The following is a 13,478-nucleotide window of genomic DNA, read 5'->3' on the forward strand; positions in this document are numbered from 1 at the left end:
GCTACGGTGCCAAGCCCTGCTGCACTTCTGATCCGGGTTTCTTCTAGTGGCCTAGGAAGGTCGCAGAGGATGGCCCGAGGCCTTGGGTCCCTGCACCCACACGGAAGGCCTCAAAGTCTTCAGTTTCGTTGTGTTTAGTGTTCTCATTTACTTAGCCATTGCTACAATCTAATATTGGAACACTTTTTTTTTTAAGATTTGTTTAAGTTGCAAAGTCAGATATACAGAGAGGAAGGTCTTCCATCCGATGATTCACTCCCCAAGTGACTGCAACGGCTGGTACTACGCCAATCCGAAGCCAGGAACAAGGAACCTCTTCTGGGTCTCCCATGCAGGTGCAGGGTCCCAATGCTCTGGGCCGTCCTCGACTGCTTTTCTAGGCCACAAGTAGGGAGCTGGATGGGAAGCAGGGCCGCCAGGATTAGGACCAGTGCCCATATGGGGTCCCAGTACTTTCAAGGCGAGAGCTTTAGCTACTAGGCTATTGTGCCAGGCCCTGGAACACTTTTATCACCTTAAAGGAAGCATTATAACCAGTGACAGACATCTGCTCATCTCCCTTATCTTCAGCCAAGTTGGGCATCCGCAGTGTACTTACTTTTTATCTATGGGTTTGCTTCTTCTGAGCCTTTTGTGTTAATACGACACTGCAGTGGGTGGTGTTTCCTGACTGCCTTCTTTCACTCAGGGGCAGTATTTTTAAAATTTGTGGTGATGCATCAGTATTTCATTCCTTTTGTGTTATCTTGTTTAATTATTTTCTCTTTTTTCTTTTTTTAGTTGCTGATTGTTGGTGGTTCTTTTGGGCTTCGAGAGTTTTCACAAATTCGATATGATGCTGTGAAGATCAAAGTAAGAATTGTAATTGGGGTGTGTTAGGTATGTGTTGCCTGGGTGTACTCTGGCTTAGGGCAAGGCTGTTATCACAACATCACAAGGTCTTGCCTTGCTTTTCAAAACTGAAGATGGGGCCCAGTACCGTGGCCTAGTGGCTAAAAGTCCTCGCCTTGAATGTGCTGGGATCCCATATGGATGCCGGTTCTAATCCCGGCAGCTCCAGTTCTCATCCAGCTACCTGTTTGTGGCCTGGGAAAGCAGTCGAGGACAGCCCAAAGCTTTGGGACCCTGCACCCATGTGGAAGACCCGATAGAGGTTCCTGGTTCCCGGCTTCGAATTGGCGCGGCACTGGCTGTTGCAGTCACTTGGGGAGTGAATTATCATACAGAAGATCTTCCTCTCTGTCTCTCCTCCTCTGTGCATATCTGACTTTGTGATAATAATAAAAAAAAAAAAAAAACTGAAGATGATCTTTGCCCTTTTGAGGATTCAATTTTTATTTATTTAATTTTGTATGAAACACACACAGAGGTATCTTCTACATGCCGGTTCATTCCACAGATGTGTCAGATATCTGGAACTGGACCAAGCCACTGCCAGGAGCCTGGAATTCAGTCTGGGTTACTCACATGGGTGGTGCAGACTCGGGTACTTGCACCATCATGTGCTGCCTCCCAGGGTATGCGTTAGCGAGGAGCTGGTGATGAGCTGTGAATTCCGCTCAGCCCCTGACACTCCAGTACGGATCCTAGGCATCCAGAGCCAAATGCCACCTCCCTTTCTTATTTATTTATTTATTTTTTAAAGATTTTATTGGAAAGTCAGATATACAGAGAGGAGGAGGGACAGAGAGGAAGATCTTTTGTTTGTTGATTCACTCCCTAAGTAGCCACAGTGGCCAGAGCTGAGCCAATTCGGAAGGCAGGAGCCAGGAGTTTCTTCCAGGACTGCCACGTGGATACAGGGTCCCAAGGCTTTGGGCTATCCTCAACTGCTTTCCCAGGCCAGAAGCAGGGAATGGGAAGCGGGGCTGCTGGGATTAGCACTGGTGTCCAAATTGGGATCCCAGCACCCCCAAATGGGATTCCAGCATGTGGAAGGCAAGGACTTTAGCTACTAGGCTACTGTGTCAGGTCCCCTTTCTTAGTTTTAAAAATAACATTAATGGGGCTTGGTAGAGTTTCTGAATTAGCTCATCTTACCCTTCAAGCACTAGCATCGCATATGGGATCCAGTTCATGTCCCAGCTGTTCCACTTCCCATCCAGCTCCCTGCTTGTGGCCTGGGAAAGTCGGGGCTGGGCAGCCAGAGATGACGCGGAAGCAGAAAATGGAAAGGATCCTTCCAAAGCAGAGGGTAGAGGCCTCTGGCAGATACCCACGCGCAGGGTACATTACAGTCAGCAGGACGAAGCTCCTGGCCCCGAGGGGCAGGGAGGAGAAGAAGGCAGTCGGGGTTATAGCTGACAAACACCCTTGCACCCACACAAGTCTTCTTCACACCCTATGCTGAGACGGTTATTCCAGCTGCTTTCTGGTGTAAAAAATCAAATGCTGTTGGACTCGGCCCACATGTCAGTGGGTGCCGACATCCAGTCTGGTCTCGCCTGCCCCCAGCCCCTGGCGCGGGGGCCCACTTGGCTTGGCTATACCGATTCTCTCTCTCTCTCTCTTCTTTTTTTTTTTTTTTTTTGCTTATTCCAATTGCTTCCAGGATTTTCACCTTGTCTTTTCCCTCTCAGCTCTGAGCACCTGTCAGCTTCAGGATGCTGAGTTAGACCTGCCTTTCAGCCTTCAGTTCAGAAGGATGACTGTGGTGGTGCAGTTCCATCTCTGAATACTCTTTAATTTTTTTCAAATTATTAGATACTGGACATTGTTTGTTAGGTAACTGTAGGGGTTCCAGATGGTATTGCTTTTCTCCAGAAAGGGTTCATCTGTTTTCTGCTAGGTAGCTGTGATGGAAGGCTTCTCTGATCCTCTTAATATCTGAGTGGGTGAGTCATGACTTGCTTGTAGCTCAAGTGAGATTCACTCTATTTCTGCTTCCTCCCTACTTTTCTTTTTCTTTCAAGTTTTATTTCTATTGGACAGTCAGATATACAGAGAGGAGGAGAGACAGAGAGAAAGATCCTATGTCCATTGATTTACCCCAAGTGACCACAATGGCCAGAGCTGAGCCAAACCAAAGCCAGGATCCAGGATCCTGGAGCCTCTTCCGGGCCTCCTGCACAGGTGCAGGGTCCCAAGGCCCTGGGTCATCCCTGACTGCCCTCCCAGGCCAGAAGCAGGGAGCTGGTTGGGAAATGGAGCTGCCGGGACCAGAACCAGCATCCATATGGGATCCCAGCGCACGTGAGGTAAGGGGCCTTAGCCGCTGGGTCCTATTTTTTCTCTGCTCTTAGACATAGCCCTGCATAGCTTTTGGTTGGGACTGTCGAAAACTCAGGTCTACTTTGTAGCAAATTTCATCCTTTTATGCCCTTTGAGAATTTAGGGAGGTCCCTGTTGTGCTTTCCCCAGTCTCTGTCACTGAAGCCCGGTGTGATGCCTTCTGTCGGCCCTTAGTGTTAACTGTTTGTGCTTACCCTATAGCTAGCTGGTTTCGCAAGTGAACCCAGGAAAAGTGACTTGCAAATCCCAGCTCTTCTTTTCTAGAACCCTCCCTCTGTGGTTTTTATCTCTTAAGCTGTAATAAACTACAGGTGTTAGGAGATTTTTGATTACTTCTTGTTTTGTAAATTACTTTAATGTCATTGAGCACATTTTAAATCCTATTATACAGAAATAAAGACATAGGAAGATGGTTTATTAAAATATTACGAGACTGGCACCATGATGTAGTAGGTTAAGTCTCTGCCTGCTGTGCCAGCATCCCCTATGGGCGCTGGTTTGAGTTGCAGCAACCCTACTTCCAGTCTAGCTCCCTGCTTTATGGTCTTGGAAGGCAGTAGAGGATGGTCCAAGTACTTGGGTCCCTGCACCCATGTGGGAGACCCAGAAGAAGTTCCTGGCTTTGGATCCACTCAGCCCTGACCATTGTGGCCGTTTAAGGAGTGAACCAGTGGATAGAAGATCTTTCTGTCTCCATCACTCTGCTTTTCAAAAAAAAAAAAGAATGAATAAAATGTTACAAAGTAGGTAGATTAGCATCCTAGCTTGATTTTAATATCTCCTGGCAAGGCATGATTATTGTATGCAGTCTAAATCAGCACTGAAAATTGCCTTTAAAATCACACAAAGTCTAAATACATTATTTTTCAGTAATGCAAGCCGTTTTTTGCGCTGCCACGGCACTATGTGGGTCATTTGCTGTTTTCTGAGCTAAAAATGTAGGAGAGTCATAGGTTTGTATTTTTTCCCTTTCATATATATTCAGGTATTTTTATAGTTGTTCATTAATTTCATTTTGCTATCTGAATTGTATTGTGACACATGTACAGAATCCTGTGCTGTGTTGACTTCACATGCACAGTGTAATGAATTCCTGAACTGAAGTGAGGAACACTGCGGAAGCGTGCCGTCCGCTCCTTTCCCGTCCCTCCTGTGGCACCCTCCCCCGCTGTGTTGGAGTGATTAGTTCCTTTTGCCTTTTTGGAATATATGCCTATGATTAATTTTCCTTACTTTGAATATTGTGTTAGTGGCCTTGTATAGGCTTTCTTTTGTGTTTGCTTCTCTTTCTACCCAGCAAGCTTGTTCTGTGAAGAGCCAGACTGGAATTCTAGGCTCCTTGAACTTCCAGGTTATTCAGCTCTGCTGATGTAGTACAAAAGCAGCCATAAACCTCCGCAGATGAGCATGACAATGCCCAAGTAAAGCCTTTTGTACAAAAATAGCTGTTGAATTTCATCTAGGGTGGGCCATACATTGCTGTGCTGAAGGTTTTTCATCATCACATACTGTTCAACGGACTGTCATTATTTAGTCACTGTGCTGAATGGATGCTTAGACAAGTAGGTTGGTTTGTAATTTTTGACTACAAAGGATCATGGTTCTCTCAGGATACTGGTTCTTCTTGTGAGATTTTTTTCTTGTGTGGTACAAAGAAGGAATCGCGAGGCCACAGAGTGTATGTGTCATACTTAAGCTGTATTTGATCATACCAAACTATTTCTTAAAATGGCCAGATCATTTTGTACCTATTACCGACATCTGTTGCTCCTCATGCCTCAAAAATTTGCTGATGGTGTTGTCTGTCTGTTTCCTTTAGGCTTGATTTATTTACTTGAAGGACAGAGTGACAGAGATCTTTGATCCACTGGTTCTCTTCCCACGTGCCCGCAGTAGCCGAGAATGGGGCTAGGCGGAAGCTAGGAGCCTGGAACTCCATCCCCGTCTCTGACATGGTTGGCAAGAACCCAGGTACTTGGCCGTGATCCACGGCGTAGCAGGAAGCTGGGTCAGAAGTGGAGTAGCTGTGACTCTGAGCAGCAGTCTGAGGATACGGATGTCCAGTTATGGCTTAGTCCACTGCATCATGACACCTGTCCAATTTAAAGCATAAACATTTTATTCAGTGTGTTATGAATTGTTATCATGGTATGAATTTCCATTTTCCATTGAATGATCACTTTTTATGTATATATTGGCTTTTTATTTCCTGTTTTCTTATATCTTCTGTGGTATCATTTTTTTCTTTATTATTTTTTTAAGTCAGGTATACAGAGAGGAAAGTCAGGTATACAGAGAGGAGAAGAGATAGAAAAAGATCTTCCATCCACTGGTTTACTCCCCATGCAGCCTTAGTTGCCGGAGCTGAGCCTATCCGAAGCTTTTAAATATTTATTTATTTATTATTGGAAAGGCAGATACGCAGAGAGGAGAGACAGAGAAGGTCTTCCATCCTTTGATTCACTCCCCAAGTGGTCATAATGGCCGGAGCTAAGCTGATCCAAAGCCAAGAGCCGGGAGCCTCTTCTGGGTCTCCCACGCAGGTCCAGGATCCCAAAGCTTTGGACTGTCCTTGAATATTTTCCCAGGCCACAGGCAAGGAGGTGGATGGGAAGTGGGGCTGCTGGAACACGAGCCTGTACCCATTTGGGATCCCGGCGTGTGCCAAGCGAGGACTTAGCGGCTAGACTGCCACACCAGGCCCTGTGCACACACTCCTAAGATGGAACAGACTATTTCATGTTTCATTCCTCTTTTTACCTTATGAGTACTTCTTTCTTTTCATCTTTTTTAAAAAGATTGTTTTTTAATGTTTTATTGGAAAGGTTGATCTTACAGAGAGAAGTAGAAACAGAAAGATCTTCCATCAGCAGATTCACTCCCCAAAATGCCCTCAGTTGCCAGGTTTGAGCCAATCCAACCTGATCCAAAGCCAGAAGCTTCTTGCTGGGCTCCTGTGCAGGTGCAGGGTTGCAAAGATTTGGCCATCCTCTATTGCTTCCAGGCCATAAGCAGGGAGCTGCATGGGAAGAAGGACAGCTGAGGCAGGAACTGGCTATGGTGTTCCAGTGCTTGAAGCTGGAAGATTAGCTAGTTGAGCCATCACAACAGCCCCTTCTTTTCATTCTTTTTAAAAAAAGTACTGGAGCTGGCATTGTGGCATAATGGGTTAAGCTGCCACATACAGTGCTAGCAAGCCCATGTTAACACCAGGTCAAGTACCGGCTGTTCCACTTCTGATTCAGTTCTCTGCTAGTATGCCTGGGAAGGCAGTGCGAGATGGCCCAAGTCATCCTTGTCGAAGACCTGAATGAAGTTGCTGGCTCCTGGTCAGCCTGGCCTGGCCTCGGCTATGCTGGTCACTTGGGAAATGAGCTAGCAGATCGGAGATCTCTTTCTCTGTATCTCCTTCTCTCTGTATAACTCTGCCTTTCAATTATATAAAATACATCTTTGCAAAAAGGAAAATAATCTTCACAAGCTTTGTGGAGATTGTGCAGGGTAATGTTCATCAAAATGCCCGGCGTGTCACAGGTGTTTAGTGAACACGGCTGCTGTTAGCGGGAACGGTACGTTAGTTGTGTTAGTGGGTGGTGATTAGTTATTGCTGTGCATTATGTAGTTGTGGAGGACGTTGGAGATTTTGCTTATGTTTGCATTGGCCATACTATCTCAGCCATCTCTTTTCTAACTTGTAAAATTGAAAATTGGATCTAGTGGATTTAAGTAAATGTTAATTTCTCTTTTCTACAGATTGATCCTGAACTGGAAAAGAAACTGAAAATGAATAAAGTATCTTTAGAGTCAGAATATGAGGTATGGTGTGTTACTGTCTTTGATTTTATAATTTTCTTTCTGGCCAGTGATTGTCTGACTAAGGAAAAGCTTAAATTATTAGTAGCACAGATAAAAATTATTCCTGGCATGTATGGTATTTGGTAGACTACACATTGAGTGTCCTTTACCTGAAATGCTTGGGACCAGATACAGTGCAGTTTTTGGAATCTTTTTATATTTTGGAATATTTGCGTAGGTCTTTACCAATTGGACATGTATACTCCAAAAATTCCAAAATCTGACATGTTCACCAATAAAGATTAGTAATGTTTAGCCTGTGTGTGGTCCTTTGAAACAAAAATAAGTTTGAATTAATTTTCATTTATTGTAAGCAAGTGTGTTTCAGACAGACAGGGGATTTTCAAATGAAAAACAAAAAATCCTGGAGGAGAAAACCTGGAGACATGTTTGTGATGTGGAGTCTGAAGGGTCTATTTAACCAGGAGAACCGAAGACTGCACAGTCAGGATTGACGTGTTCATACCCGAAAGTTCAAAGAATGGTACAAGAAAACCAACAAGTTAGAAATCCTGGGAAGTTAAAGTTCAAATGAAATTTCACATCTGAGTAGCGTAGATCAGAAAGTGTGTTAGCACATCGTGAGGGAGGACAATCTTCATCTCGTTTGGTTTGCTGGTGTTTTGGAGTGGATCATTTTTCCTGGCTCTTTGTTTATGTGGTTATTTTTATTGAAAGTTGAGACCCTAAATGTCACATGATGAGTGTTGGTTTTCATCTGAGCAGACAGCTTAGCTACTGAGTAGTTATCCTGAGTTTGCTTCTGGTTTTCTTTTGGGGGAGGGAGGAACATTGTTCGTGGTTTTTGAGTTCTTTCTTTGCTTTGTGTGTTCTATTTTGTTGCTGTATGATGGAGACTATGGCAAGGCCACAGTGGACCCTGGGTCCCTCTAATCTCTCTCCCAACTGTCTGTCTACCCAAGGGATCATGTCAGGGCTTGCATTTAAATGAAGTCTTATTCCTAGGCGTAATCCTTTATTCCTGTACAACAAGGTAACAGCAGGGTAGTAAGAAGCATCTCCACTCTGGCAGGACTCAATATCCAATATTCCTTTAAGTATTCCTTTAAAAATTTTATTTTTATTTGAAAGGCAGCCTTTACCAAGAGAAGAAGGACAGAAAGTCTCTCATCCACTGCTTCGCTTCCCAAATGTCCATAATGGCTAGATCTGAGCCCATTAGGAGCTGGTTCTGATTCTCCCACATGGGTGTAGGGGCCCGAGCATTTGAGCCATCCTCTGTTGCTTTCCTAGGCTAAAGACAGGAAGCTGGATAGGAAGTGGAACAGCTGGGACATGAACCAGTGCTTATATGGGATGCTGGCACTGTAGGCGGGGAATTGGCCTGCTCTGCCCCTATACCAGTCTCAAAATCCAAAATTCCTGACACTGCTTTTCCTCGGTGTTTCCTTACTTGCGCCACATGCAGTGCTATAGTATTTGGCTATTAAACAGTAAATCTTGGGTGGTCTTGCCCAGCACATAAAACAGACCATTCTTCAGCCCCTCTGCAAGTGTTAGAAAATGTCTACAGGCAAATCTTTACATACATCTCTATACAGAGCATACCAGTTTTTACGTGACTTCTGTTAACTTTGCATTTCATCCAAGAACTGTTTTTATTTCTGTTCATCATATTTATTTATGCTATCTGGGTAATGGCCTTTATTCTTTAGTAAAACTTCTCTATCAACCACACTGAGCAAGTACTCTTCCTCATACTAAATGAACAGATTGACATTTATTATAGATTCTTGGTCAAATGATAAGTAAAATTTACACAGCTTTTCATTCATTGCTTCCCCATTACTTGTGCTACTGGTAAATATAGGAAATACTTCAAAACTTTTGTCAATAATGGGATTAGAGATGATTCTGTTAGGAAAAGTTTTAAAAGTAATAATATGTATTTTTCGTGAACTTTCTAAAAGCGACTTCATACGAGTACTCATGTCTTGCCTGTGATGATCTTATGAAAGGTTTGGTAATAAAAGAAAAGCAACATACATTACCCCACCTGTCCTTTACATTGTTACTTATGAGGGCCTTAATGCAGAGATAGCTTCAGTCATTTGCTTAAGATGATCCGACTAGCTGGTCAGAGATTAATGGTTAGTATTGGAGTGTGCATTAAGCTGTGTTAATGCCTTTGTCTTTGAACTGTCTTGTGTTTTTTTCTGCTTTTTTCTAGCTTACTCAGTTATTTCAGAATAATCAAAATAGATTAGGAAAGTTACTATCAGGTCAGCAAAGAGTGGAGAAATATAAGGGTGCTTCAGAGAGTTTTCAGGAGATATTAAGAGATGCATTTAGTTTAGTACAAACATACCTTTAAATCCATGCACGGTTTTTAAATAATGCTTTTTCCATGAACTTTCGGAAGACCCTCATATGAAGGATTTCATTATTTTTCCTTCCATTTTCGTGAAACTTTGAGGTGCACTTGTGCACGTTCTGTTCACCCTGCCCTCGCTGCCGTGCTCGGGCGACGCTGCGTCAGCCGCAGGACCACCAGACTGCAGCGAGATCAGATTCGATTGCCCGACAGACCTCGCCTCGTGGCAGCTGTGGATAAAGTGTTTTTCATTCTCCAGGCAGAGACAGATCATCTGTCTCTTTTTCCCTTTGGAACACTTTAGGGACTTTGTTCCTTTCTACAGTCAGCCCTCAGATTTATACTTTTATGTTCCCAGCTTCTTCCCTTTCATGGCGTTCTCAAAAACACATAGGTAGACTCTATTTTAATTATCCTATTATTATGTAGGAAAAGATAGGCATTAATATCAATGGCAAATCAGAAAGAATGAAATTCTACTATTTGCAACAAAATGGTCCCAACTAGAGACCATTATGCTTGATGAAATAAGCCAATCCCAAAAGGACAAATATCACATGCTCCCTCTGATACAAGGCAAACTTCATGCATAATACAAAATCAATAGATACATAGGTAAAAATGCATGTGCATTTATTCATGTAGAAGAGCTTCGTAATTGAGACTGTCATACCAAGATAGAAAGATAACAATGCAGTATGTACCTATACTTCCAAATCAAAGATGGATTCCCAATGAAACTGTTAAAAATGCGTCTTGACAGAAGGATGGACTTCCGGCTGTTTTTGAAGGACTATACCATTGTAATAATACAGGGGAAATCATTGAAAGAGGGGACTTGGGGAGGAGGGGTGGACAAGTTCCTGAGCGTATGCACTGTATCATAAAATAAATTTTTAAAAATGAAAGGATAAAAAAATCAGTGGTAAGCAAGTAGAGCTCTAAATCCTAGGAAATTCAGCATTTCAATTATTATACTCATGCAGTTGGTTTATTTGCTAAAGTCATAATCGAGGATCTATTGAATTATTTTCCTTCATTTATTCAATAATGTCCCAACCAAAGCCATAGGACTTTTCTAATATATGGTGTTTTGGTTTTTTTTTTTTTTTTTTTTTTTTTGTGGTTCAACAGAAGATAAAGGACTCCGCTTTTGATGACTGGAAGAATATTCGAGGACCCAGACCTTGGGAAGATCCTGACCTCCTCCAAGGACGAAATCCAGAAACCCTTAAGAAGACTTGATTCTCTTGATTTTTTAACAATGAAAATATTATCAATTGGACTTCTAGTACATGTTACAAATCCAGTAGGAAAACCAGTTTCAGATAGCAGATTATAAAAGATACTGTCAGGTCAAATGGATATGAATAATCTGATAGTGGATAATTTTGATAAAAATTATGTTCCAGTCTTTATACTTCTCAGCTGTTTCATTTGCAAATGAAAATTAGTATTTCTTTTTATTTTGCACTTTTCAATAAAAATGTGAATATTGAAGAATGATTTTGTTCTCCAGCTACCATCCGCACCCCTTCCAGCAGCCACTAGGGTAACAGTTTGTTACTTTGCCATGATTGCTAATGAGAACAGTAGGTCTGGATCCAAATTCTCATTAAAATCGAACTGATTTGTACCAAGCCTATGTAAGAAAATATTAGTGACCACAGTCTAATAAAAGTCTTTACTTATAGTATAATGCATTGGCTAATTCATCTGCAGAGCATTATCTGAAGATTTGTTTATGCCGTTATGCTTATTTAAAAATTAAATTATTCCTAGGTAAGCCAAAATCATATAGTATATGATTCTACATAGATGCAAAAATTCTATTGTCTATAGATTACTATAATTTGGGAAATACTGACTGAAAGTACGCCTTATGTATATGACTTAAAGTAAACTGTGTGAGTAATAGCATTTCATAGGAAAAAATCATCTCAGAAATGGGTAGTTAATTCAAATGCAAAGGAAACTATAGGAAAAGATAAAAGAAAGTTTTCTGGATTTAGGAAACATAGTCCTGTTAGAAAGTTCTTACCTAGCAGGAAAAATCATAAAAGGAAAATTTGATAAATTAACTTCATCAGAATTGCAGACTTTTACTTCCTAAGGAATCTTAAAAAAGAACCTACTGAGAGAAAGGATTTGTAAAGCCATCTATCTGGAAAGACTCACATTTAAAATATAAAAAGTACTTTAAAATATTGAGACAGTACACTGATTGGGATATTTAGATGGCAAGCGCATGAAGAGGATTTTTGACATCATTAACCATTGGAAAAACAGTCCCTTCCTGCCACCAGGGTTTCAAAGGGAAGTGCTGTTCAAGAACATGTGCCGCTGTGGTTTGTAAAAAAATGTTCTTCTAGTGTTGCTTTGTTTCTCCTGACTTCTTATTTTGATGTGTCATCCTTGCTGCCTGTGGTGTCATGTTAGGAATCCCCTCAATGATTGGATAGGCTATTCCCAACTCTTCATTAATCAATTCATTTGTTGATACTTCATATCTGAGCGGCTTCTTGGACAGCGGCCACACCAGAAAGTCCAGCAGGGCCGGGTCTAAGGCGCTGGGCGGCTGCCCAGTCCTCCCACCCTGACCCACCGAGGACCGCAGCCTTGTCGAGTGCAGGCACCTGCTGGCGAGCTGGGATGCCCACAGCGGGGAAGCCAGCTTATAAATGTATTATCTTGGAAAATTATTTCACTACTTGATATCTCGGTTTCCTCATATAGAAATGGGACTAACCCTAAGGGTAGCAACATCATAAGGTTGATTATGTACATACAACTAAAATAATGAGAGAATGCAGTAAGTGAAGGTTAGCTATTATTAACAGCACAAGGAAATTATAAGGATAATTATAAAGTACAAAAAGGATGATTAGTAACAAAGTTCTTATCAAGTGTCACATCTAAAATAGTATGGTTAACAGCATCTCTCAGCAATCTATTCAGTCAGTAGTGATGAATTCTATGCAGAAAGAACTTTCTAAATGAGTTGTCTCTTTTCTGTAGAAGCAGCATTTAGTGAAAACTGTGCGCTGGTGGACCTGAGCTGGACTCAGCTCCATCACTCAGAAATTGTGTAATCCTATGCCAATTACACAGCCTCTTGGAGCGCAATGTGCTCATCTGATAATTGAAGTTTTTGGTTTTCTCTGCCCAGATGATATGCATGGTAGTCTGTGAGAAAGCAGGAAGGAAAAGATGGGTCATGGAGTGTTTGCTATTATTAGTTCATGAAAAATAATAATGCTTATAGATATACTAGATATTCTGTCCTCTAGGCATTACTTCAACTAATTCAGCTTTTAGATTTATCTGTCTTTAAACGACGTTTTGCCTGTGGGCAGCATTACTGGATTGATAGGAGTGGACAAAGATTTCTAAAAGAGAACGTTTGGGGGCCCAGTATGGTAGCTTAGTGACTAAAGTCCTCGCCTTGCAAGCCGTGGGGACCCATATGGGAGCCAGATCTAATCCCAGCAGTCCCACTTCCCATCCGGCTCCCTGCTTATGGCCTGTAAGGGCAGTCAAGGATGGCCCAAAGCCTTGAGACCCTGCACCCATAAATCCAGAATCCTGGCTTCTGGCTTCAGATCAGCTCAGCTCCGGCTGTTGTGGCCACTTGGGGAGTGAATCAGTGGACGGAAAACCTTTCTCTTTGTGTCTCCTCCTCTCTCTATATATGACTTTCCAATAAAAATAAATAAGTCTTTTTTTTTTTTTTTAGAAAAATAGGATGTTTGACTGGATGATATTTGAGTGATTTCTTTAGATTGTGAGTGTTGGAGTACTTCGCGATGCTGCCAACAGCCATCCTTCCTAGTCTACACAGCCTTGAAGGGCCCGTTTCAGGCCACCAGAGGGCACTCTAGGACCGCACAGCATTCAGATTTGTAGCTTAGCCATTTCCAGAGACCCAGAGTGCCTTAAGGGTGGGGGGTGAAAGTGTCACACTGAAGGATTCTTCTGTTCTCCCTCTAGACTCAGAGGCCAGTTGGTCCCTGGGCTGGAGGATCACTCTGGCTGCTTCAGGTACTCCGTTCTCTTT

General features: G+C 42.4%; 1 protein-coding gene across 4 annotated transcripts in view; it reads left to right on the plus strand.

Annotated features, from left to right (window-relative positions):
• LOC121153004 (cytochrome c oxidase assembly protein COX16 homolog, mitochondrial) overlaps window positions 1-11,117 on the plus strand; it is a 43,073-nt gene extending 31,956 nt beyond the window's left edge. For 2 of the 4 annotated variants that reach the window (XM_040975369.1, XM_040975371.1), the window contains 3 exons: window positions 781-852; window positions 6,985-7,047; window positions 10,556-11,117. In XM_040975369.1, the coding sequence (XP_040831303.1) occupies window positions 781-852; window positions 6,985-7,047; window positions 10,556-10,666 (246 nt within the window). In that variant the 3' untranslated portion in view covers window positions 10,667-11,117. The remainder of the gene's footprint in view (window positions 1-780; window positions 853-6,984; window positions 7,048-10,555) is intronic. The other 2 variants (XM_040975368.1, XM_040975370.1) reach the window with 1 other exon arrangement.
• The last annotated feature ends 2,361 nt before the right edge of the window (window positions 11,118-13,478 follow it).

Source organism: Ochotona curzoniae, unplaced genomic scaffold, assembly GCF_017591425.1.
Source record: "Ochotona curzoniae isolate NIBS_2020 unplaced genomic scaffold, NIBS_Ocur_1.0 contig_2688, whole genome shotgun sequence".
NCBI lineage: Eukaryota > Metazoa > Chordata > Mammalia > Lagomorpha > Ochotonidae > Ochotona > Ochotona curzoniae.